This window comes from Adiantum capillus-veneris, chromosome 6 (genome assembly GCF_014529385.1).
Source record: "Adiantum capillus-veneris isolate H3 chromosome 6, ASM1452938v2, whole genome shotgun sequence".
In the NCBI taxonomy this organism is placed as follows: domain Eukaryota; kingdom Viridiplantae; phylum Streptophyta; class Polypodiopsida; order Polypodiales; family Pteridaceae; genus Adiantum; species Adiantum capillus-veneris.
The window spans coordinates 158,814,644-158,841,270 of NC_140936.1; the positions used below are offsets into that span (position 1 = coordinate 158,814,644).

The 26,627-nt window shown below is 44.6% G+C and overlaps 1 protein-coding gene across 3 annotated transcripts in view; it reads left to right on the forward strand.

Annotated features, from left to right (window-relative positions):
- The first annotated feature begins 1,334 nt into the window (after positions 1–1,334).
- Positions 1,335–26,627, forward strand: part of LOC147456589 (Glycosyl hydrolase family 47 protein) — a 141,321-nt gene continuing 116,028 nt past the window's right edge. Inside the window, exons 1-3 of one of the 3 annotated variants that reach the window (XM_086515019.1) lie at positions 1,335–1,654; positions 24,531–24,650; positions 24,742–24,834. In XM_086515019.1, coding sequence (XP_086371145.1) covers positions 1,565–1,654; positions 24,531–24,650; positions 24,742–24,834 — 303 coding nt within the window. In that variant the 5' untranslated portion in view covers positions 1,335–1,564. The remainder of the gene's footprint in view (positions 1,655–24,530; positions 24,651–24,741; positions 24,835–26,627) is intronic. The other 2 variants (XM_086515017.1, XM_086515018.1) reach the window with 2 other exon arrangements.

The following is a 26,627-nucleotide window of genomic DNA, read 5'->3' on the forward strand; positions in this document are numbered from 1 at the left end:
TCAAATTCTTGATCTTGCCAAGGAAGAAAAATCTCTCAAGGCCAACGATGGCATCGAACAAAGGCTGCACAGAGAGAGAGAGAGAGAGAGAGAGAGAGAGAGAGAGAGAGAGAGAGAGAGAGAGAGAGAGAGAGAGAGAGAGAGAGAGAGAGAGGTCGCCACAAAGCTTGGATCTCGTTGCCATAAAACTAAAAAAGCTCCCCCATGGTGGCACGAACGTGTAAATAGCAGGAGTTGTCGATTTGGAGAGTTAAACACCCAAGGGATGTTCTCCACGGCGACACTTGTTGAGATCCTTGCCCTTCTCTGCACGGCTTGCATGCATGAAAAGACCATGCCTATTCTTAGCTCTTTTACCACTTGAAGGCATAGGGCAATGAAGCCTAGCTCTCCACCTAGACATATGCCAATATAGGCAACCCTTGAGCTAGCTTCACACTAGCCCATGGTCTTATATGTTGTTAATGGTTGAACTACGACCAATGGTACTCAAGCGTGGGCATTGTGGGCGCTCTTATATATGTGCGAGATGTTATGCAGTACCTCTTGTAGGGAGGCATGGTGGGACAACATGGCAATTGGCAGGGCGACTGATGGCAGATCGAGGCATCACCACAGACGAAGCATGTCATGAAGGCGAGGGGGCATGTAGAGAGCGTTGCCCACTGTTGCACCATCAAAGTGCCACACAACAAGCTAATGATGACGAACTTACTTTTCAGCAATTTTTTGTGGTTCTTTGTTAAAGGGTGTTGACATTTGTTTACCTCCCTCTTTAAAGAGGGGCATTGAGCACTGGATCACACCCAATCTTTCCCATCCTCTTTCACTTTGTTTTCTTCTCGATTTCTTACAATGCTTCCAAGTGTTTTTTCCAGTTAGTATTTTTTATGCTTCTAAAATGTATTGTAATTTAAATCGTACATTGTTACACTTATTTTTGAAAAACTTAATACTTGATTGAGACAAGAAATGTTTTAGAATGCTAGTGTCACTTTCTCATTTTCTCTCTCTCAAAGAATATTGAATTCCTTTCAATAGCCTTATGTAGGTCATAGTGAACTTTCACCTTGTTTATTGAGCGGTGCATATGGGGTGCTGAGACCCTCGCCACTATATCACATCGGGGCTAGCCCATAGGGGATCTAGGGCCCAAATTTGGGTTCATGAAACGGCTTTGAACCAGGTTGAACTAGGGGTGGGTAAACTAACGATAAATTAGGGGCGAACTAAGGGTGGGTAAACTAGAATGTCAATGTCTCCCGTGCCGACATGGACACCGACGTGTGCTAGCATGAGAGTAGGGCTTTCATGTACAAGGCCGGAGAACTATGGGTGAACTTGGGGCGTCGTTTTTGTCCTTAGTTCACTGTGGCAATCGGATGGCGAAGATCAAACCCGCGCGACCCTTGAGCTCTGGAATCCTAGATTCCCTCTGCGAAGTGCGCCCGTGGGCCAGCCGACATTACGGCATTGGGGAGATCACTTACATTGCGAAGTGCGAAGTGATGATCTCGCTAACGACTCACGAGAGAGTAGCTGATACCATCCGAAGTGCGAAGTGATGATCCCGCTACTGATCATCTTCCTCCTCACAGGCCACGCTTCCGCGGCCAGTGTTACACACGAGGAGGCCCTGCAGCTTCGCGATGAGGTATCACTTTCCTTTCTTCATTAAACCGAAGCTTCCTGTTCACGCATGCTCAAGGCCTTTATTGCTGTATTACATTCTGCAAACAGAGTGTCTGATTGTCTGCCTACGTCGCATTGAAGCTGCTTCTTGTACAGTCAAATAAGCATAGCAGGGGCTCACTTGCTTTTTTTTTTGGGCTGTCCATGGATTCTTCTTGTTACATAGACAGCCTACATTGCTGCATTCCGTGCATGTATCAATATTATTACATTCAGTCCATTCTATGCCAGGCTGAATTTTTGATTTACTCAGGTTTAACACGCAGTGTCTTCACATGTAGGAATGATACCTCAATGAACCCAGTTTCATTACGATTATCATGATTATGATGATGAGATTGCTGTGTTAGAACTTCGTTTTTCCCATATTTTGAGCACCCAACATAAGCAGAATCCAGAGGATTTGCAGGGTATGTAGAGTTGGGTGGAGGGCGAGGAGCATTATGTATGCAAATGCCCAGCAGATGAGAACATTGGACCCGATACACAGCTCTTTTCTCAGGAAAACCCACACTCAGAGTACCCTGGAGTCGAGAGAAAAGGATAGATTCTTCTCCAGCCACTTGTACACTCTAGCAAACGATCCCGAGCAAGCACCAGGATACCTGGCCAAAGAGTACATCAAAGGGAGATCAGTGAGATCTGACTACAACATGAGTTAGTCAGTCAGAGGGAACTAGAGCAGGCTTTTTAAAACCCTACTGTTATTCTATGGGGACTCTTCACTCCCACTCCCTACCCACCTGTGCATGACATCTGACACCCTTAGTTTGGTACCGGATGGAGCTAGCTAGTCTTTTGCATATCATGGTTGTGTCAAATTAGGCAACGAATATGGGGTGATGACATGGACTGGCCTCCGATCCGATATACGCCTCGACATTGATGTGGCTCTACTCTTGTAGGACCTCTCTGCTTCAAGAGAAACCTGCTATGCCATACATATACAAGGCAATGGTAGAGACGAGAGATCACAGAGGTAGAGAGAGACACGACATCTGAAAATGAGAAAGAGAGAGAGAGTTTTGGGAAAGGCTCTCCATGTTGATAACAAGATGCATATACAAGTGCCCAAGATGGGTCTGGCATACATGGGACATGCCCTCGATGGATAGCCCCTTGGCATAGAAAACTGCCACTGCTAGTGTCATCTGCTTTTGCCATAGTCACATGGAACGGGAAATAGAACAAGACCGGGAAAGCTATCAAATTCGAAACGGCTTGTTCTTTCGATGGTACCGATAAGAAACGGCTTCTTATAGTTATTTTTTGTATGCAACCCTTGAATAACTCCGGTGCATCTTCTCCTAGAGAGAGAAACGACTTTGCATTGGTGGTCAACCCCTTGAATGCCGATCCGGAAGTGACTGGAGTTCCAAGCTGAGCCAATGTGAGGCCCAAGCGTTCTGCAGTTTCTAGAGTCATGCGGTTACCTTCTTTAGGAATCTCCGAGGCTGAAAATTCTTAAAACCACTTCCAACACAAAAACATGAACATATCTATTCCATGTAAAGTGATTGGAAAAAATCTTGTCTTTTTCAAAGACTGTGCATGCAATGTAGATGAACAAAGAGACGGAGTGCCAAACCATTCGCCACACACACGCAAACAATGAGATCGAATCTTGTCTTTCTGATCTACATCAATCAACTGTGGCAATTCACAACGGAATGCCCATGCTTGGTGCTCATACTTTCTTGCTCTTTCTACCACTGTGTCGTACCAAGGAAGAGACATGGAATGTGACTTCCTTGAATGCATACTTTTCAGCTTTTCATGAAGAATCTGCATAAATCCGTGCTCATTGATGAGTGAAACGTACTCAACGTACAATATGTCATGCCTAGGAAAAGGGATCACATAAAGACGCTGATTAAAATACAGGAAACGATTACGAATGAAACACTCGAACAATGCGTGCTGACAAATCATTTGAACACATAGTACTTCCTGTAAGGGTTCTATGGACCTAGGCTCGAGAGCCAAGATCGGTTCTTCCTGAGGGGGTTCTTTGGACCTTGACTCGAGAGATAAGATCGGTTCTTCGTGATTGATCGAATCTGCAATAAGGTTAGCTTCACTAGAAATAGTATCAACTAACACATCATCCTTGTGAACAATCACATCATCTTCATGAAAATCATCGTGCTTGTCCTTATCATCCAAATCAGCATGCTCATCATTATCATGCAATTCATCATGCTTATCATCATGCAAATCCTGTTTGTCATGCTTTGGAGAAGAAGAGACTGAGAGAGTCTCCTTTTCCCGAATCTCTTGCATTTGTGCCTGCACTTGAGAAAAGAGTCGCAACAACTCTTGCATGTGTTGCGCTTGCTCATGCTCACGCTCTATGGCTGCCTTTCTTTCTGCTTTTCTTTTTGCGTGTTTGCGATCCATTTCTGCTTTTCTTTCTTTGCATTCACGATCAAATTTTGCCATTCTTTCTGCTTTTCTTGCTTCTCGTTCTAACTTCCTGTCCATAAACATTTGCTCCAACTCCTCCATAGGAGTTAGTGCAATCCTCGGCGTAGATGGGGAGGGGGGAGGGTCGGAAAAACCTCCTAGTGGGGAAAATTCTTCTTCGCCTCTCTCATGCTCATCACCTTAAAAGCGAAGTATCCATTCCGCTTCGAGTGATGACCATCCACTGAAGTCGTGGGTTCTTAAGTTCACAAGGAACTTGGGTTCTTGAGGTTCTTCTTTCGCTTGCATTCTGTGTTAGAGAAGGATCTTTTCTTCACCCGAGTTCTACTCTTTTCCGCGGGCGCACCCCTTGGTGGGCTTGCGCTCACACCAAGGTTGCTTTTTCCCACCTCACGTCGATTGGCCGGCCGTTAAGTGCACGGTCCGCTCTTAATGAGTGAAAAGAGGCACAAGGGGAGACTGGACAAGCCCTTCTTTCTTCGGTTTCCTGTCACTCTTCAAAAACACGATTATGAATTGACATGCCCAAGCGAACTTGGGTACGTGCGACCACAACAAGCAAAAAAAAAAAAAAGTGGTTCTTTCCTTGAGTGATACAGAACACTGCCATAGCTCTGATACCAATGTAAGGTGCAACGGAATGAATGTTGAACTTTGCTCAAGATGAGTGCTCCGAATTGTGCTCAAGGTTCCTTTTACTTACGGAAGGGAGAGCCTTCCGTTCCTTTAGTGAGAGAGTGCAATGGACACAAACAAAGTGGTGAACACTGTGAATGAAGGTGCTAAGACTGAGAGATAGAGAGAAGAATACGACACCAGAATGTTGTCAAACCCTCCTCCGAAGGCCCCACTCTCTATGGCGAGAGCGGTCTACTTATGATTGCACAAATCGCTACAATGCGTGGACTTGCCGACGATGTCGACGACGAGACGGGCTGAAAACTGAAAATGCTAATGCCTGAAATCTGCAATTCTTTATCTGCTGAATTCTGACTCGATGTCGATGACGATGCGCTGAAAACGGAGATGCTGAAATCTGCATTTTCTGGGCTGAATCTGCAAAGTACGAGGGATCTGACCATGCGGCGAGAATCTGCTGCTGCGGGAAGGTGAGATCTGCGAGGTTCGGGACTTGTTCTGCGGGTTCTAACTGTTGAAAACTGAAAACACTGAGTCTAGGGCTGATTCCGTCGCGAAGATCTGCAAAAACGCTGAGGGCTTCAGGTTGAGGCAAAAACGCTAGGCTGAAAATGGTCTTGCTACGGTGAATCTTCTGACGCTGGGGCTTTTGCTTCTTGCTATTGCCAGGAATCTGCAAGATCCAAAAACATTGGCTGATCTAGTCCAAAAACGCTAGGTTTATGCTGTGGAGCAAAAATGCTAGGCCTCTTGGGGGTTCTGCTGAGAAGTTGCCTGTTGAGTGTGTGCTCCTGCTGTCTCTTCTGCTAGAAAGTGCTAACTCTGGTTTGCCTATATATTTCATTAGCAAAATTGCCCTACCTACTCTCCAACAAAAGTCACTTAAAAAATAATAAGTGAAAAATGTCAAAAATAGGAAAAATAGGTCTATGCACTGTAAAAATGCTATTGATGGTTTCTAACTGGAATCTGATGGTCATGCTGTGTGCAACCGGAGGATATGCATCTAATCTAAGTGTCTGGACATGCACGGTCTGCGAAGAGACTCACAAAAGTGCCAGATCACTTCCTATTCTAAACTGACTTGACTGAACTGAACCCTGGTCATGCTGTAGCTTGTCCATGGACACATAGGGTTGGATGTGTCACGTGACAAGATATTAGAACTTTACCTTGAGGCTTTTGATCTAGCTGCGTCTATTTCGAAAGATCTCGTAGAGCAGCACGGTTGAATCTGGTGCAAATGGGACTGCACAAGAGGGAAGTTACTCTCTTTTTTGTCACAGATTACCGAGATGGAATAAAGTCATTGATTTTCCTTTGGATTTCAGGGATAGTGATATGCTGACAGTGTTCTGCTTTATGGCTTTCTGAATGAAGTACTTTGAAATGCGAATTCCTGGAAAATGAATCTGATTTATGTGTGCTCACTCATATGATTGTGTTGAGTGCATATTTGAAAGACGAAATGATTGCAGCTGCCAGCATTTTGGTCTTAAGATTCTATGGACATGATCGCAGTAAGAATTAGTTAATCCCACATTGATGAGGTCCGGTGTGGATCTAGATGTGATTACTAAACACGTTGCTAGGAATCATGGTCCTAGATCTCGATGGGTTCTATGTGATTTGATTTGAATATGATTTGATGTTTAGTGATTGCCGTCTTTGTGCAAGTGCTGGATTTGTGTCGTCTAGTGCATCGGTACTTAGAGTCAGTGTTTGCTAAACTAGTTTATGGCTTATGTCTATTTTTACAGGCGTAATCGAGGGCTATTACAATTCTTTCGAGAGGGGGGTATGTCACAAGCTGATGACGTGGCAGTCCCAGAAAAGGCTTACGTGGCATAACAGTACGGAACCCCATGTTTTACACTGACGTGGTAGACTGTACGGACGTTGCATCGGTACTTAGAGTCAGTGTCTACTAAACTAGTTTATGGCTTATGTCTATTTTTATTGGCATAATCGAGGGCGATTACAATTCTTTCGAGAGGGGGATATGTCACAAACTGATGATGTGGTAGTCCCAGAAAATGCTTACGTGGCATAACAGTACGGAACCCCATGTTTTACTGCTGACGTGGTAGAGTGTACGGATTTTCGCGATTTGCGCTGTAGCTTTTGGGCTGCGCCAGCTTTTGAGAAAGATGCTTTTGAGTTGAAGCTTTTCATGTACTGCTTTTGAGAGGCCTTGAGGCCGGGGCCTTTAAATACATATTGAGAGGGCCTCCTGCCCTCAGTTTGCTGATGAGCAGCTGAGCAGAGAGGACCCTCAAGACTTTGTAACTTTGCTAAAGCATTAATACAAAAATAAATACCGAATAGAGGGTCAGACTTTGGGGACCAATACCTCCGGGCACGGAACTACGCTGGGCCGTGTTGATTCTATTAAATTGTGATAAAGTTTTTGAAGTGTTGATTCTCTCGTGTGTTGTGCCAGATTTCCAACTTGGGTGTCGAAGTCTGTTACACCATGCAATGTCTACTTGCTCCTTTTCAAAAATAAAAAATATGTAATACATATCTAAAGCACGCAACAAGACAACTTGCCCATCACTTCGATGTAATTTGGCATGAATTGAAGCAGTTTTAATAGTTGATGATCTGTGGGTCACGAGGACGTGGCAGTTGTTAACTATGTCACGAGGATGTGGCAATTGCTAACCTTAGTTATTGGTTTCTTTCCAATGATTTTTGTTTTATTTTTGAGACCCTCTTTTTGAAGTTGCAAATGGTCGGACATTGTAAGGTCAATGTGAACGGTAGTTTCAACCGCAGACGGGAAGTTGGTCGGCATTGGAATTCGTATAGTAAGAGGATGTCTAGGCTCAGTTCAAGATCGTGTAGGTCCCTCGTTGCACTTAGCAAGTTGGTGGATTCTAGGAAGTGAACTCAATAAAGGCACAAAGCCAAGGTGGGATCACCAAAGGAAAGTACCCGACAGTTGGGCCACATTGCATTTGTGGATGCGGTCCCAATGGGGATAGGTGGTCAGAAGACTTGTGGGAGCCCAACGGAAGCATCTCCTAAAAATTAGGGAACTGCATTTTTGGGCCGTGAAATGTGTTCGCGTCATTACCTTCGGAATGACAAGGGGAACATTTTACAACTCTGCCGCAAAGTCAACTGGGCAACCAGTCGGGAGATGTTTAGGCGGCAACCCCGAAACGGGAAAATGCTTGTAATCGTGCCAAGTGGCGCATTTTAATGCGCTTTCCTCATGCATGAAGAGGTAGCGCTGAAGTTATAGATGGGAGGCTCATTTTGTAATTTCCTGTCACAGGTTAAGAGCTATGGAATGCTTGCTTTCCTCTCTATGTACAGTGTGGTGTTAGGAGTGATGACCTGCACACTACATATTGCTCTCTCTCTCCCCTACGTGCAGTTATGTGATGCCCCACAAGAGGGCTCTTCATTTGACTGATGTACAACTGTGTGGTTTCATGCTTTTGTGCTGAGGCAAGAGCTTCCTTGAGCAGGAACAGGAGTAGCTAATTGCTACTCCAAAGCAGGCACCGGGGAGGGTCATAACCTCACCAAACAGGTGCGTTTTCAGCGTTGTGTATACGTTGTTCCAGCCGTACGGACGGCAGGACCATTGGGAAGAGTGTCCCATTGACAGAGGACAGGTCGGGGACTGTTTAGGGCTGAAAACAGGGCAAAAACCAGTAAATACAGCGTGCTGACTTTATTGTTTTTGGGTAGGAATCAAAGGGTTTATGCCAGTGGAAGTGAGTTCCAGCAGGGAAATTGGTTTTATGCAAGTTTTGGGGTTGTTATGCTACCGGAATTTGGCCAAAACAGGTGGTATCTAGATGGATATAGGTAAAGAATTCCCAGGACTCTACTTTTTAATTTACCCTCTTAAGAAGTACCGAAAGGGGCGCCAATTTTGGGGCCTACAAGTTGTCGGCGTCTGCGCGGAGCATTCTAGCTTCCGAGCAGTGTGTGTACTTAAGTGTTAATTCCCGTCGTAGGTTTCTTTTGCAAATGTTCTCTCTCTCTCTCTCTCTCTCTCTCTCTCTCTCTCTCTCTGTGTCTAAAGTAAAGTAAAGAATTTCGGGTGAAAGCGAAAGCCTACCGCCCCACATGCCGGTTTCAAGGTTCCGATGGCGGGACATCAATAACTTTTTCCTTAAAGAGTGAGCCTCGGTTGTTTTGGGTAAAGATACAGAGTACAGGAACGCGGGGTGACACTATGGCCAACAAAGGGAAGGCATTATGGAAGAGGGTTTCTCTTCGAAGGAGAGACATGAAATCCCTATGGTGTTTGAGATTGGCGAGAGCGCACGGCCACATCAGTCTGTACCTCCTGTTGATGTGAATGTCCCTCCAGTAGTACAGGGCTTTATGACTCGGCAACTTGAGGATGATGTGTCCAAGATTCAGTTAGTTGCCGCGGTGAATGTCTTTTCGCAACTGGTGCACAATCCAAGGTTTATGGAGTTTTTGCAAGCGCCACCAGTGCAACAGCAAAATAGGCAACCTACACCGCGAACGGAGCTTGTTGATGCTCAAGCCAAGTACTTCATGCGACTCAGTAGGATAGGGAACACTCGCATGTTGCGGAGTCGAGGGCTCCAAAACAGGTTCCTCCCGTCCTTGAACAGGTGGTTAGGACGCCTATTCCACAGGTTATGCCAGTTCAGCCCGCCACCTTTTAGAGCCCGCATGCTGTCTTGAATGGACAGGGAACTGGCTACCAGGCAATGCATCCAGTTTTTCCACCACCCACAGTACATCCTGGGTATTTCGGGGGTGGATCTGTGTCCCAAAGTATGGCTGGTTATGCGCCTGGAAGTCAGCCGTACATGCTAGGAATAGTGTTTGGGGGTATGCAAGGCATGATACCAAACCCCATGTATGGTAGTATCGGCATGCAGCAAGGTTTTCAGTGCAACCAGGGCAAGTTTGGGGTGCCACAGGGTCATTTTGGCATGGCTGGTTTTTCTGGACTGCAGCTAGATATGGCACCTCTGACGCAAAATGTTAATGGCGAAGATGTGCCGATGATACCTACTACAATGCCCATGTTGCAGGCTCTTCCGTATGACAATTTGGGGGCACTGGAAAAGTCGAAAGCTTACAAAGGAAGTACTGCATCCGTGAAGTTCAGCACTTTCAGTGGCTTTGAGGATAAAGCAAAGGCTCTCACTTTTCTCGAGCAGTTTAATACAGCTTATGTAGGAGGGAATTTTACAGAGGCCTCTAAAGTAAGGAAAGCTGCCACTTTCTTAAAGGACAATGCGCTTACATGGTGGACGACATTGTTAATGCAAGGATAGGCACCTGCCACTTGGGTTTACTTCAAGCAATGTTTGCATCTGCTTGGCTGTCAAATGAATTTGAAGCCGACGTCATGACAGATTGGCACCACCTTACTTCGGCTACATGTAAGAGCTTGCTGGAGTACAATCGGAGGTTTTGTAAAGCGTTACTCTCAGTGACCTACAGATTTGTGCCATTGATAGAGCAGATAGAGAAGTACTGTTGTGGGCTGCCTAAAGGGCTTGGGGACTACTGTACCAAGAACAGAGTGGCTACCCTCACTTAGCTTATGGAAGTTGCTAACACTGGTCTTGCCTTGTTGAAAGGAGAGGACAGTGGGTTTCCGAGCAACGAGAAAGGAGAGCAGCAAAAGAAAAATTCAGCGAAGAAGCCCTTTGTGAAAACGGCTCCTGAAGCATCACAGGGGTCAGAAAAGGCAACCAAAGACAAGGATTCAGCCGAGACTTCTAGTGTTAGGTGCAGCAGAATGAATGTTTGCGCTTTGCTCAAGATGAGTGCTCCGAACTGTGCTCAAGGTTCCTTGTCGCAAGACGAGCACCACGTGCCAATAGAAAAGAACAGACTGAACAAACTTTTAGCACTTCAATAACAACTGAACTGAAAGAGAGAGAGACGACACGTGACACGGAGTGGCGGAATTCCACCCCAGAGAGTATTGGCCCCAAACCTTGGCGCCCCTTTCGGTATTTCTTTATATTACTGCCGATTCACAAAGTACAGCAGCCGAGGAGCACCTGCTCGGCAATTTGCATGCTAAAAAGTGCTAGAGAGGGCCCCCAAGGCTCATATTTGAAGGCCCAAAGCCTACAAGCATCAAATATGAAAAGCTGACCCAAAAAATCACTTTCCTAAAATTTTGGGATTTCCCTAAAAATCCGCCGTGAATTCCGGGACGTCCGTACAGGTGCCACATCATCATATCTTGATGTCCAAAGTCTTTTGAGTGTGTTCTGCTTTATTTTTAATGCCTTTATGTCACTTGGGGCCCCATTGGACGGGGTCCCTATAAGTTGGTAGGACTTCTTCTTCTGTTGCTTGTTCTTCTTAGGGTTTCTAGAATTAGGGTTTGCAGGTTTTAGGGTTAGGGTTTGCAGGTTTTAGGGTTAGGGTTTCTAGAATTAGGGTTTCAACAGTTAGGGTTTATGGCAGAAATTAGGGTTAGGGTTTCTGCTCTCGGATAGCCACATCATTTGTAAGTTGGCTCCATTCTTTAGGCTTTGACACGTCAGCAGTTTGTTACATCTCCCCTTCTTGAAAGAGAGTAATCGTCCGCGATTACAACATATCTGCAAAACAACTCAAGTTAGCTCAAAAATTTCCAAGGGTCTTTCCGAGGGACAATCAGTTTGCTCTTTTTATTAAGGAGTTAGCTTCTCCTGTCTGCTCTTTTGATCAAGGAGTTAGCTGCTCCCTTCGGCTGTTTGATCAAGGAGTTAGCTTCTCCTCTCATCCAGATCGGAACTCTTGATATTCCGGCGTAGTAAAATTAGCCATCACACCCAAACCGTACTGATCTTCCACGGGTGTCTTGATGCACTAAAATTACATACCCAGGCAATCTCATCCAATTAGGAATATTCAGTGGGGTTGGCACATCACAATGCAACACAAATGCTCACATATGCATGTTACAAGACATAGAAACATAAAGCCGCCGATGAACACTCCTCCCGCATAACCTAATAAGGTCAGGGCCGGGAGATATTCAACGACTCCCTCATCACTCCTCCCGCATAACCTAAAAAGGTCCGGGCCGGGAGATATAGAGGCCTTTTACAACCAAACGCCCCCTTGACCGTAGCCTGCGTCGTTTGGAGGTGCTGAGAGTAACCACTGCTTAGACTTCTTAATACTCCTCCTGCATAACCATCCAGGTCCGGGCCGGGAGTCGCAACAACAATTATTTTACAAGCATACAACCAAACGCTCCCCAGACATCGACCTGTGTCATTCGAAGGTTTTCAAACATACAACGAAACGCTCCCCAGGCATCGGCTTGCGTCGTTCCGAGGTTCAAACAATACCAAAACAGTATTTCTCACTTCTCCATCCGGGAGTAAAATCACCAATCATTGAAACCAGTATCAAAACAGAGTCGAACAATTCAAATCGGCACCAAAACAGGTTCAAAACAGATACCATCCAAAACAAATTCCAAACAGGTTCACCAAAAAAGTTCAAACAGAACTCAAACTTAAAAAGCAATCTCGACATCAGTCCAGCTCGAAAAGTCGACTGACTTTCCATCTTGAAACCTGCACCAAAAATTAGGTTTAGGTTCCATCCATGAGGTCGTAGCCAAGCACAACATGGTCCGTCAGCTCTTGGACAAACAGTGTTGCTATGGCGGCGATGGTAGTTCCAAGATAGCAATCGCACTAAACCTCCAAGGTCATCTGCTCGTGAAGAAACATCTACTGAGAGATGTCGAGAAATTTCAAGTAATAATCTGCTAGGGTTTCCGTGGCAAGCATTTCAGGATACCCCACTCTGCCAGAAGTTCCACTCCGAAGGAAGATGTCAGAAACCATATAACTTTGGGCAAAAATTTTCTTGAAAGCTTACCAAGTACTTGGAGTATGCTGCTTGGTAGCTGTAGACATCAACATCTGCATGGCACTCTTCTGAGAAAAACAGTGACTTGAAACAAATCTGGATCCTTCTCTTGCAAGGGATCTTAATTGGCTTATGCCCTGTAAGACATGAGCGGTGAAGACGGGAGGGCGCCCGATGTGCGATGAAGTAAGGGTGGGAGTGGCTGATACCTCAAATATAGTTCAATTCCAATAGCTCTGCCTGCTCTTTTGTAGGACCGGTATGCTTTCAGAAAAGCACACGCCTGATGCTCTGATACCACTGTCACAAGACGGGCACCACGTGCCAATAGAAAAGAATAGACTGAACAAACTTTTAGCACTTCAATAACAACTGAACTGAAAGAGAGAGAGACGACACGCGACATGGAGTGGCGGAATTCCACCCCATAGAGTATTGGCCCCAAACCTTGGCGCCCCTTTCGGTATTTCTTTATATTACTGCCGATCCACAAAGTACAACAGTCGAGGAGCACCTGCTCTGCAATCTGTGCGCTAAAAAGTGCCAGAGAGGGTCCCCAAGCCTCATATTTAAAGGCCCAAAGCCTAAAAGCATCAAATATGAAAAGCTGACCCAAAAAATCACTTTCCTAAAATTTCAGGATTTCCCTAAAAATCCGCCGCGAATTCCGGGACGTCCGTACAGGTGTCACATCATCATATTTTGATGTCCAAAGTCTTTTGAGTGTGTTCTGCTTTACTTTTAATGCCTTTATGTCACTTGGGGTCCCATTGGACGGGGTCCCCATAAGTTAGTAGGACTTCTTCTTCTGTTGCTTGTTCTTCTTAGGGTTTTTAGAATTAGGGTTTGCACGTTTTAGGGTTAGGGTTTCCAGAATTAGGGTTTCAATAGTTAGGGTTTCTGGTAGAAATTAGGGTTAGGGTTTCTGCTCTCGGGTAGCCACATCATCTGTAAGTTGGCTCCATTCTTTAGGCTTTGACACGTCAGCAGTTTGTTACATTCCTTTTGTTCTTATGAAAGGTAGAGCCTTCCATTCTTAATGAGAGAATGCTATGATCACAAACAAAGTGAATGGACACTGTGCGTGAAAGTGTATGAGACTGAGAGATAGAGAGAAGAGAGATACGACACCAGAGACGTTGTAAAACCCTCCTCCGAAGGCCCCACTCTCGTCGGCGAGAGTGGTCTACTTATGATTGCGCAAATTGGTACAACTGAATGCAAGTGATTGATGCAAGTCTAGGCTATGTTGACGACGACGACGGGGATAATGAGGCCGACACTAGGGCTGAAATCTGCAATCTTCCTATTGCTGTCCGAAAACGCTCTGGGCTGAAATCTGCGACCGAGCCAAAAACGTTGTTTTTGGGGCTGTTTTCTGTGGGTCTTTGATGCTGAAAATCTGCAGGTTTAGGGCTGAAAACTAAGGATCTTCAAGGCTGAAAATTGATGGTCTTACCGGGGCTGAATCTGCTACTCTTCGAGGCTGAAACTGACGGGTCTTCTACTGCTTGGGATCGCCAAGGCTTGGATCTGCAAGGCTGGGCTGATCATTCAAAAACGCCAGGGCTGATGTTCTCAAAAACGCTAGGGAGACTGGATCTACAAAAATGCTAGGGAAGCTGTGAATTCTTCTGGCGGTGAAGATCTGGGATCAACACGCTAGGCTTGTGGTCTTGCTGTCGCCGGAATCTGCAAAGCAAATCGTTGGCTGATCTTGATGGGAAAAACGCTAGGTCCTGCAATCTGCAAAACGCCAGGCCTTCTGATGGGTTCTGCTGAGAAGTTGCCTGTTGAGCGTGGAGCTCCTGCTGTCTCTTCTGCCAATTAGTGCTAGCTCTAGTTTGCTTATATACAAACTTAGCAAAATTGCCCTACCTACTTTTGTTGGAAAGTCACTTAAAAATAATAAGTGAAAAATGTCAAAAATAGGTAAAATAGGCTAAATGCACTGGAAAATTCCCTTGATGGAATTTGATGGATTCTGGTGGGAATACTGATGATCATGCTGTGTGCAACCAGAGGATATGCATCTACACTAAGTGACTGGGCATGCACGGTCTACGAATAGACTCACAAAAGTGCCAGATCACTTCTAATCTAGACTGACTGGACTGAATTGAACCCTGATCATGCTGTAGCTTGTCCACGGACACATAGGGTTGGATGTGTCACGTGACATCCCCTCCTTTTCAAAGTAAGGTACTGGTACCGAACTGTATGGCGTCGAGGGAGATCACCAACAGCATCCGGAATCCTGGAAGGGACTCTTCGCCGGCCCACTCTGATGTGTGGGTCGTGCGGTACTTGAACTTCATAAAGGTCTACAAAGCTTGCTGCTTTGGGCCGCACTGAAAGCGACACAAAGTCTTCTGTGGCTCCTTTGATGCTTCAACTTCGTCGAGAGTCATGCTTCTTTCTTCTTCAAGAATCTCCATGGTTGAAAATTCATGAAACCATTTCCAACACAAAACCATGAACATACCTATTCCATGTAAAGTGAGTGGAAAAAATCTCGTCTTCCTCAAAGACTGTGCATGCAATGTAGATGAACCAATAGATGGAGTGTTAAAGCGTTCACCACACACACGCAAACAATGAGATCGAATCTTTTCTGTTTGATCGAAATCAATTAACTGTGGCAAATCACAATGGAAATGCGCATGCTTGGTGCTTATACTTTTATGTGCTCGTTCTACGAATGTGTCATGCCAAGGAAGAGACATGGAATGTGACTTCCTTACATACATAAGTTTCAGCTTTTCATGAAAAATCTGTATACATTCGTGCTCAACATACAATATGTCATGCCTAGGAAAAGGGAGCTCATAAAGATGCAGACTCATAAGGAAACGATCACGAATGTAACATTCGAACAATGCGTGCATATCAATCATGCGAACACATAATACTTCCTGTGAGGGTTCTTTGGACCTAGGCTCGAGAGCCAAGATCGGTTCTTCTTGAGGGGGTTCTTTGGACCTCGGCTCAAGAGCCAAGATCGGTTCTTCGTGATTGATTGTATCTACAACGAGGTTAGCTTCGCTAGAAAAAGCATCCACTAACTCATCATCCTTGTGAACAATCACATCTTCTTCATGCAACTCATCATGCTTGTGAGAAATCACATCTTGATCATGCAAATCATCATGCTTGTCATTGTCAATCAAATCATCATGCAAATTCTGTGTGTCATGCTTTGGAGAAAAAGAGACTGAGAGAGTCTCCTTCTCTTGAATCTCTTGCATCTGTGCCTGGACTTGAGAAAAAAGTCGCAACAGCTCTTGCATTCTTGCTTTGTTCTCGCGATCAAATTCTGCTTGTCTTGCTTTGTTCTCGCGATCAAATTTGACTTGACTTTCTTTTTCTTCCAAGTCGTACTGACGCTCTATGGTTGCCATTCCTTCTTCGTATTCACGATCTATGGCTGCCCTTCGTTCTTCGTAGGCCTTTCTTTCTGCTTCTCTTTCTGCTTTTCTTTCTTCGCGTCTAACTGTCTTTCCTGAAACAACTGCTTCAACTCCTCCATAGGAGTTGGTGCAATCCTTGACGTAGATGGGGAAGGGGGAGGGTCGGAAAAACCTCCTGGTGGGGAAAATTCTTCTTCGCCTCTCTCATGCTCACTACCTCCAAGCGAAGTATCCATTCCGCTTCGAGTGATGACCATTTTGACGTCGTGGTTCTTGTGGGTTCTTGTGGATTCTTAAGTTCACTAGGAACTTGGGTTCTTGCGGGTGTTGGGTTCTTAAGTTCACGAGGGTCTTGGGTTCTTGAGGTTTTCTTTCGCTTGCAAACTGTGTTTGAGAAGGATCTTCTCTTCACCCGAGTTCTACTCCTTTCTTCGGGCGCACCCCTTGGCGGCCTTGCGCTCACACCAAGGTTGCTTTTTCCCACTTCACATTGAGTGGCTGGCCGCTAAGTGCACGGTCCGCTCTCAATGAGTGAAAAGAGACACAAGGGGAGGCTGGACAAGCCCTTCTTTCTTGGGATTCTTGTCACTCATCAAAAACCACGATTAGGAATCGACACGCCCAAGCGAACTTGGGTTCGTGCGACCGCAACAAGCAAAAAAATTCTTGTGATTCTTGTGGTTCTTTCCTTGAGTGATACAGAACACTGCCAAAGCTCTAATACCAATGTTAGGTGCAGCGGAATGAATGTTTGCACTTTGCTCAAGATGAGTGCTCCGAACTGTGCTCAAGGTTCCTTTTGTTCTTATGGAAGGTAGAGCCTTCCGTTCTTAATGAGAGAATGCTATGATCACAAACAAGTGATGGACATTGTGCGTGAAAGTGTATGAGACTGAGAGAGAGAGCAGAGAGATACGACACCAGAGACGTAAAACCCTCCTCCGAAGGCCCCACTCTCGTCGGCGAGAGTGGTCTACTTATGATTGCGCAAACTGGTACAAGTGAATGCAAGTGATTGATGCAAGTCTAGGCTATGTTGACGACGACGGGGATGACGAGGCCGACACTAGGGCTGAAATCTGCAATCTTCCTACTGTTGTCCAAAAACGCTTTGGGCTGGAATCTGCAATTGAGCCAAAAACGCTGTTTTTGGGGCTGTTTTCTATGGGTCTTTGACACTGAAAATCTGCAGGTTTAGGGCTGAAAACTAAGGATCTTCAAGGCTGAAAACTGATGGTCTTACCAAGGCTGAATCTGCTACTCTTCGAGGCTGAAACTGACGGGTCTTCTACTGCTTGGGATCGCCAAGGCTTGGATCTGCAAGGCTGGGCTGATCATTCAAAAACGCCAGGGCTGATGTTCTCAAAAACGCTAGGGAGGCTGGATTTGCAAAAACGCTAGGGAAGCTGTGAATTCTTCTGGCGGTGAAGATCTGGGATCAACAGGCTAGGCATGTGGTCTTGCTGTCGCCGGAATCTGCAAAGCAAATCGTTGGCTGATCTTGATGGGGAAAATGCTAGGTCCTGCAATTTGCAAAACGCTAGGCCTTCTAACGGGTTCTGCTGAGAAGTTGCCTGTTGAGCGTGGAGCTCTTGCTTCCTCTTCTGCCAATTAGTGCTAGCTCTAGTTTGCTTATATACAAACTTAGCAAAATTGCCCTACCTACTTTTGTTGGAAAGTCACTTAAAAATAATAAGTGAAAAATGTCAAAAATAGGTAAAATAGGCTAAATGCACTGGAAAATTCCCTTGATGGAATTTGATGGATTCTGGTGGGAATACTGATGATCATGCTGTGTGCAACCAGAGGATATGCATCTACACTAAGTGATTGGGCATGCATGGTCTATGAATAGACTCACAAAAGTGCCAGATCACTTCTAATCTAGACTGACTGGACTGAACTCAACCCTGATCGTGCTGTAACTTGTCCACTGACAGATAGGGTTGGATGTGTCACGTGACATCCGGAGCGCAACCAAAGAAACAGATAGGAAGCCTCTTGTGCGTAAGTCGCTCGAGGAAAAGAAGGTCCTAGTGGCTGAAAACAAATGCCTTTTATGCGAGCAGCCTAGTCACTTTACTGCCAATTGTCCACAAAGGAAAAGACCAGCTGACTCAGATGATAAAGAAGACCAAAAAGGCAAGAAGCCTAAACCCACGGCAGGTTTGGTGCCAGACATGGTGGGTGATAGGCCCAATACAGATGCCAGTGAGTTATGCAGGCCATGGGGTAAAGTTAGAGATCATATGGCACTCATCTTCTTTGATCCAGGTGCCAAAGCAAACATTATCTCACCAGAGTTAGCTATGAAGCTGGGCATCAGAGCTGAGGAAATGAGGTACACAGCAGAGTCAGGGTTGGCATATCCTGGCGACTCACAGTGTGTAACTCCCATTATTGGAAAGCTGTGTCTGCATATTCAGTCGTATGTGGACACAGAAGAGTTCTATATCATGCCATTGGAAGGGTGCGATGTGCTACTTGGAATTCCGTGGATGTTCAGAGTGCATGGCGTGTTGGATGCCTTCGGCAAGATGATCACCCTCTAGCACAGGGGCAAAACTCATGTTTTCGATGTAAAGCTCAAAGAGGAGTCTGTCCCTACTGTATTTGCTTCGGCTATCACTTCTGTAATAAAGAATCATCTTTCTTTGTACTTGATTTTTGCACGTGATGTCTCAGATAATGGTCAGTCAAATTTATCTATGTCAGATAAAGAAAGGTCAGCATTTTTGCAAAAGTTTAGTGACTGGGTGTAGCCCACCCAATAGACCTCCCCACAGAGTTAGTGCGGTGCAGCAGAAAGAGATTATGGGCCAGGTTGAGGAGTTATTACAGAAGGGGCTGATTCAACTTAGTTCTTCACCCTTTTGCTCCCGAGTGCTCCTAGTGCAGAAAAAGGATGGCTCATGGCGCATGTGTGTTGATTACCGTGTGTTGAATAAGAATACCATCAAGAATAGGTTTCCTATTCCTAGGATTAATGATATTCTTGATCGTTTAGAGGGTGCTACAATTTTCAGCAAGATAGATCTTAAGAGTGGCTACCATCAGATTCATGTAAGGCGAGAGGATGTGCACAAGACTGCGTTCAGAACGACATTTGGTCTTTGTGAGTTTCTAGTGATGCCGTTTGGGCTAACAAAATGCTCCTGCCACGTTCAACAGAATGATGGACCTCACATCAACAGTTTGTTGGAACGTTCTTCGATGACATGATAGTGTATTCGAAGAATGAAGAGGAGCATAGACGTCACTCGACCATTGTGTTCGAAGAGCTGCGCAGTCACATGTTACTTGTCAATCCTAAGAAAAGTGAATTCTTCCTCGAAGAGATCCACTTTCTGGGCCACATAGTCTCAAAGGATGGTGTTAGAATGGATCCCGCAAAGGTCGAAGCTATCAAGACATGGCAAAACTTGAAGACTGTGCACGATGTCAGAAGCTTCTTGGGATTGTGTTCCTACTATAGAAGGTTTATCAAAAATTTTGCAGAGATAGCATCGCCTCTTCACGCATTGCAAAAGAAAGAGGTCATTTTCAGATGGACCCAAAAAGAGATTTCAGCTTTTAGTCTCTCAAAGGAAAAGTTGACTTCAGATCCAGTTATTGTTTTGCCAGATCTCAGGAAGTCATTTGTGGTCCAGTGTGACGCGTGTGGCAGTAGCATTGGAGCAGTGCTAATGCAAGATGGACGGGTAGTAGCTTATGAAAGCCGAATTTTGCAAGGGCCAGAGAAGACTATGCAAGTCTATGAGAAAGAGCTCTTGGCCGTGATTCATGCGCTTTCTAGCTGGAAGCACTACCTCTTAGGTGCTGATTTTGTTGTCCAAACAGATCATCAGACCTTGAGATACTTCTTGACACAGTCAAAGTTATCCGAAAAGCATATGCGATGGGCAAACATTCTTTCCATGTTCCACTTCCAGATTATGCATGTGGAAGGCAAAAAGAATGTTGTGGCTGATGCGTTATCAAGAAAGCCACAAATTTCAACTGTGTCAATTCCTTATCATCATGAGTTAGATGACATGAAGGAACAGTACAGTGCTAATGAAGATTTTGAAAGGATCTTTGAACAGTTACAAGAGGGGCAACATCACGAGCACTACCTCCTCAGAGATGGTTTTATGATGATGCATGGCAGACTTTGTGTCACTAGGCCATTGCGACATAAGGTCATGGAAGAGAGTCATGTCCCACCGTATGCAAGGCATCGTGGCATTGATGCAACAGTTAAAGCGGTAGAGACGTTCTTCTATTGGCCTACCTTGAGGAGAGATGTGGATGCCTTTGTGCGAGCATGCATAGTTTGCCAAAAGGTGAAGTTTGACAGGCAAAAGGCACCAGGGTTGTTATAACCACTGCCGATTCTGGATAAGCCATGGGAAAGCATTGCTATGTACTTTATCTTTGATCTTCCAAGAACGCCAACAGGGAATGATGGTATATAGACCATTATATGTAGGTTGGCCCATTTTATCCCTGTTAGGAAGAAGATAAAATCTGATCAAATGGCACGCTTGTTCATGTACAATGTGTTTAAGTACCATGGTATACCACAATCGATTGTTAGTGATCGTGATCCTCGCATGACAAGTTTGTTCTGGAGAGGATTGTTTGAGAACATGGGCACTACGCTCAAGTTCTTGTCTTTGTTTCATCCACAAACTGATGGAAGAGGCTGATTCTACTGTCTTAGATCTGCTGAAATACTATGTGTCAGATAATAAGGGCAAGTGGGAACAGTATTTGCCTATGCTTAGGTATGCGTACAATAATAGGGTGCATTCGTCGACTGGCAAGGCACCTTTTGAAATTGTTGAAGGTGGCAAAAAAGTTCCTCCCATGTTGCATACAAAGGACAAGATTTTTGAAGCAGATCAGTATGTTGAGAACATGGATGAAATGTATAAGAAAATTAAAGAAGACTTAGACAAAGCAGAAAAAGGCTGTTGATCGTCACCGTCGTGAATTGTTGCTATCACCTAGTGATTGGGTTCTGTTAAGGTTCGAAAAGGCAAGGTTAAAGAAGATGAAGGGCAAGGAAAGACTGTTTCCTAAGCTCAGTATGCATTACTATGGGCCTTTTTAACTGCTTGACAAGATCAACGATGTGGCTTACAGGCTGAAATTGCCTGTTGCGTGGAAGATTCATAATGCGTTTCATGTGAGTCTTCTAAGACCCTTCATGGGTGATGTGCCAGAAGATATGCTAGATGAGGATCAGCCAGAAGTTGAGGAACTTGATGAAATCCTGGTACCTGAGCAAGTTTTGGCACATAAGAACCTAAGAGTTAAAGGACAGGTTGCAAGACGCTACTTGGTGAAGTTCAAGAACTATCCGCCTATGGATGCAAAGTGGATGGGAGAGCATGAACTGTCAGAGTCACCAAATGTGTTGCAGCTTTACCTTGAAGCCTTTGGGTTACAACCTACTTATGTCCCAACCCAACGTGTGCAAAGGAGGGGTAATGATAGGGCTAGCACATCAACTGTACATATGAATTTAGTGTAATAGATGGAAACGACAAAAGTACGAAGGGCTCATTAAGTCAGTTGTATCTATGTGTTACGATCTTTCTTGCGGATACATGCGATGATAAAAGAGTGCTGACAACACAACATTATCAGTGGCGTGTATTTATGGTATGCAATCGAGGACGTTTGCGATTTCAATTGGGGGGTATGTCACGAGGACGTGGCAAGTGTTAACTATGTCATGAGGATGTGGCAATTGCTAACCTTAGTTGTTGGTTTCTTTCCAATGATTTTTGTTTTATTTTTGAGACCCTCTTTTTGAAGTTGAAATGGTCGGACATTGTATGGCCAATGTGAACGGTAGTTTCAACCGCAGACGGGAATTTGGTCGGCATTGGAATTCGTATAGTAAGAGGGTGTCTAGGCTCAGTTCAAGATCGTGTAGGTCCCCCCCTTGCACTTAGCAAGTTGGTGGATTCTAGGAAGTGAACTCAATAAAGGCACAAAGCCAAGGTGGGATCACCAAAGGAAAGTACCCGACAGTTGGGCCACATTGCATTTGTGGATGCGGTCCCAATGGGGAGAAGTGGTCAGAAGACTTGTGGGAGCTCAACAGAAGCATCTCCTAAAACTTAGGGAACTGCATTTTTGGGCTGTGAAATGTGTTCGCGTCATTACCTTCGGAATGACAAGGGGAACATTTTACAACTCTGCCGCAAAGTCAACTGGGCAACCAGTTGGGAGATTTTTAGGCGGCAACCCCGAAACGGGAAAATGCTTGTAATCGTGCCAAGTGGCACATTTTAATGCACTTTCCTCATGCATGAAGAGGTAGCGCTGAAGTTATAGATGGGAGGCTCATTTTGTAGTTTTCTGTCATAGGTTAAGAGCTATGGAATGCTTGCTTTCCTCTCTATGTACAGTGTGGTGTTAGGAGTGATGACCTGCACACTACATACTACTCTCTCTCTCCCCTACGTGCAGTTATGTGATGCCCCACAAGAGGGCTCTTCATTTGACTGATGTACAACTGTGTGGTTTCATGCTTTTGTGCTGAGGCAAGAGCCTCCTTGAGCAGGAACAGGAGTAGCTAATTGCTACTTCAAAGCAGGCACCGGTGAGGGTCATAACCTCACCAAACAGGTGCGTTTTCAGCGCTGTGTTTGCGCTGTTTTAGCCATACGACACCGGGACCATTGGGAACAGTTCCCCACTCACAGAGGACAGTTCGGGGATTGTTTAGAGCTGAAAACAGGGCAAAAACCAGTAAATACAGCGTGCTGAATTTACTGTTTTTGGGCAGGAATCAGAGGGTTTATGCAAGTGGAAGTGAGTTGCAGCAGGGGAATTGGTTTCGTGCAAGTTTTGGGGTTGTTATGCTACCGAAATTTGGCCAAAACAGGTGGTATCTAGATGGATACAGTTAAAGAATTCCCAGGACTCTACTTTGTAATTTACGCTCTCAAAGTACAAAGAAATACCGAAAGGGGCGCGAATTTTGGGGCCTACAGGTTGTCGGGGTCTGCTCGGAGCATTCTAGCTTCCGAGTCGTGTGTGTACTTAAGTGTTAATTCCTGTCGCAGGTTCCTTTTGCAAAGTACTCTCTCTCTCTCTCTCCCTCTCTCTCTGTGTGTCTAAAGTAAAGTAAAGAATTTCCGGTGAAAGCCAAAGCCTACCGCCTTATGGGCCGGTTTCATTGTGTGCACAACAAACTCACGAATACACAAAAAGTGGTTCCAATGCTTCATTGCGTGTATGTTTTTTAATCATAAACAGAGTAATTGTTGTGAGCACCATTTAACTTACAAGAGAGAAATGCAACTTGATGATCATCTATTGACACATCGCCCCAATGGCTATTTTGCTAGTATCTGTCCATACCTCAAGTGCTCCTTCCAAGAGCAAGAACTAGATGGAGTGCTTCAATGTGACATCAACAGGGAGTGCTTCAAAAGTAGTCATGACCGCCTCAATCTAGAAAAAGTGTCGACGGCGAGGCTTACCTCCTTTCTACATGTGACAATGATGCAGCAACGTGCGCATAATTCTTATTGTGGGAACCGCATGCTTGACATAAACCAAGAAATGGGTGAATGGCATACGTAGTCTTTGGCGATTCTCTCTCTCTCTCTCTCTCTCTCTCTCTCTCTCTCTCTCTCTCTCTCTCCTTGTCAATGTCAAGAAGAACACCATAAGCATAAATGATGTAGCCCAAATAGTGAACGGTTGTTAGTACAATTTCTAGCTCCTTCGCTGCATTGTAAAGACCATCAGCATCCACACGGGCCAAAACTTTTTCTACATCTTTGGCATGCTGTGTCCAAGTAGCAAAGAAATTGAGAATGCCATCAAGAAAAAAATACAATTACACTTACGGATCAAATAAAAAAATGTTATTATTCCATTTAATGTACTAGGTTTGCTAGTAATACAAAATGGCATGACAAAAAACTCGTAATTGCCATACTTACGGACACTAGCAAGTCACCTAACACGGTGGTAAAGCATATGAACAACCTACGAATCGATTGAAAACAACGAACTTTTTTAATGAAAAAGCACTTTGGAGACCAGACAAAGTGGGGCGCAGAGTTCCCTGCTCAAATGAACTAGCCCCTACTTCTGGTTGCAAAGTCCTCATCACACATAACTTGGCCTTACGCACCAAGTAATTGTCTTTGAGAGAATATCTTGAAATTGTCTTCCCACTTTGAAATAAATCTACGCAACCCTTTAGTAGGATCCAACACGAACCGAACACTACGTACCTTCCCACCTTTTAGTAAAGCAATTTCAAAACCCTAAAATAACATAGAATGCAAGTTTGAGACCCTCAAGGTGCAGAAAAACAGAAAAACATAACACTAAAACAACAGCAATGCTGTTTCTCTCTCCATGATCCATCTTTCTCTCTCTTTCCCTTTGCACGTCTCTTTCCTTTTCATGCTTTATTCTCTCCATCTCTTAATACTTATGGCTCAACTTCTAGTGTTGTTCATAGGTTGACACATTTCTTCTCTTGTGTGGCAGGTTCGAGACATGTTTTATCACGCTTTTGAAGGTTATATGCGCCATGCATTTCCTCTGGACGAGTTAAGGCCTTTAAGTTGTACAGGGGAAGATTCTCTTGGCGGTTATGCTTTAACTTTGGTATGTCATTTCTTTTGAATGTATTGGCCCTTTGCTTGCATCGTTCATGTAGACTACACAAGATTCTAGTTTGTGTCTTAATGCTTTACAGGTGGATTCTTTAGATACGCTGGCTCTTTTGGGTGATAGGAATCGTTTCAGCGCTGCTATTGAATGGCTCGGAAAAAATCTTCATTTTGACAAAGTAAATTATCTTTATTTCAAAGTTAGGAAGAGCTTTTTATTGATTGACTGCAATGATTGGGCATCTGATAGACTTGTTAGAAATTGCGAAAATGTCTATTTTCTCTAGAACAATAGCTTAAAGCTTTATTTTTTGTTTTGTCTCAGTAGAGTATTTATTTATTGTATTTAGCTGAATGGATTTGGGATGACGTTGACATGACGGTGGTGAGTTTTGCTCTCTAAAGTGGTGGCCTAATAGGTTAATTAAAAGGGGTTGGCTGTGCCTTTTTCAATCACAAGCGCAAGATGATCTTGAATGAAGGTGATGCACGACTTTTGTACCATATCGTCTTATTACTTGGTAAGACTTACTTCAAAAGTTATTGAAAAAAACCTTCAAAGCAAAGGCAGGATATCAAGAGTGGAATGCAACCAATTGGTGTGCTCAATTTTTCTACAGGATAAGTTTTGGGCTTCCAAAGGAGTGTTAGCACAGCTTTTTGTATTAGAGAGCTCCTAGTTCACCCCCCCGCTCCATAGTGCCTTACAATTTTATTTTAGTAGTTTAGTTTTTTTCCAGACATTTTATCATATTCTCCGGACTTTTTGGCTCTCATAGGGCATTTTGGCCTTTTTGAAGACATTCAACATAACATTTTATTTCATCTTTCTCTCTCTCTCTCTCTCTCTCTCTCTCTCTCTCTCTCTCTCTCTCTCTTTCCAAGCCTAGAAACTTCCGTACTATTATGATTGGACACACATTGGGACGGTTGTATGCATCTATCCTTGAGCAGCAGTTGAGCAGATGGGTAGAGAGTGAGGGCATACGGGCAGCAGGACAGGCCGGTTTCAGGAGAGGCTTCTCCACTCTTGACCATATTTTGACACTCAGAGCCATCATTGAGGAGGGTAGGGCACATGGGAGACAGATTTATCGTAGCTTTGTGGATTTCTATCCTTGAGCAGCAGTTGAGCAGACGGGTAGAGAGTGAGGGCATACGGGCAGCAGGACAGGCCGGTTTCAAGAGAGGCTTCTCCACTCTTGACCATATTTTGACACTCAGAGCCATCATTGAGGAGGGTAGGGCACATGGGAGATAGATTTATCGTAGCTTTGTGGATTTCCGCAAACGATTTGACATGGGCCCAAAGCCAAATTGATGTGTAGACTATAGGAGATGGGAGTGCCCATTGAGTTGATTTGGGGGATCATGGCTCTATACAGATTAGTGGTGGGACATGTACGCACTCTAGAGGGGATGTTTGATTCAGTTCACTCCACTGTTCGATTGAAACAAGGGTGTCCATTGTCTCCTACTCTATTTGGTATGTATATAGATGAGGTTTCTGATTACATTGACAGAGATGGTGACAAAGGTGCCGAGCTGGCACGGATATGGATTCCATTGTTGTTATATATGCTGATGATATTGTGTTGATCTCTGACTCACCGTGTCACGTGACACATCCAACCCTATGTGTCCGTGGACAAGCTACAGCATGATCAGGGTTGGGTTCGGTTCAATCAGTCTAGAATAGGAAGTGATCTGGCACTTTTGTGAGTCTGTTCGCAGACCGTGCATGTCCAGACACTTAGATTAGATGCATATCTTCTGGTTGCACACATCATGACCATTAGATTCCAGTCAGATCCCATTAGTAGCATTTTTACAATGCATAGACCTATTTCTCTATTTTGGACATTTTTCACTTATTATTTTTAAGTGACTTTTGTTGGAAAGTAGGTAGGGCAATTTTGCTAAGTTTGTATATAAGCAAACCAGAGCTAGCACTTTCTGGCAGAAGAGGCAA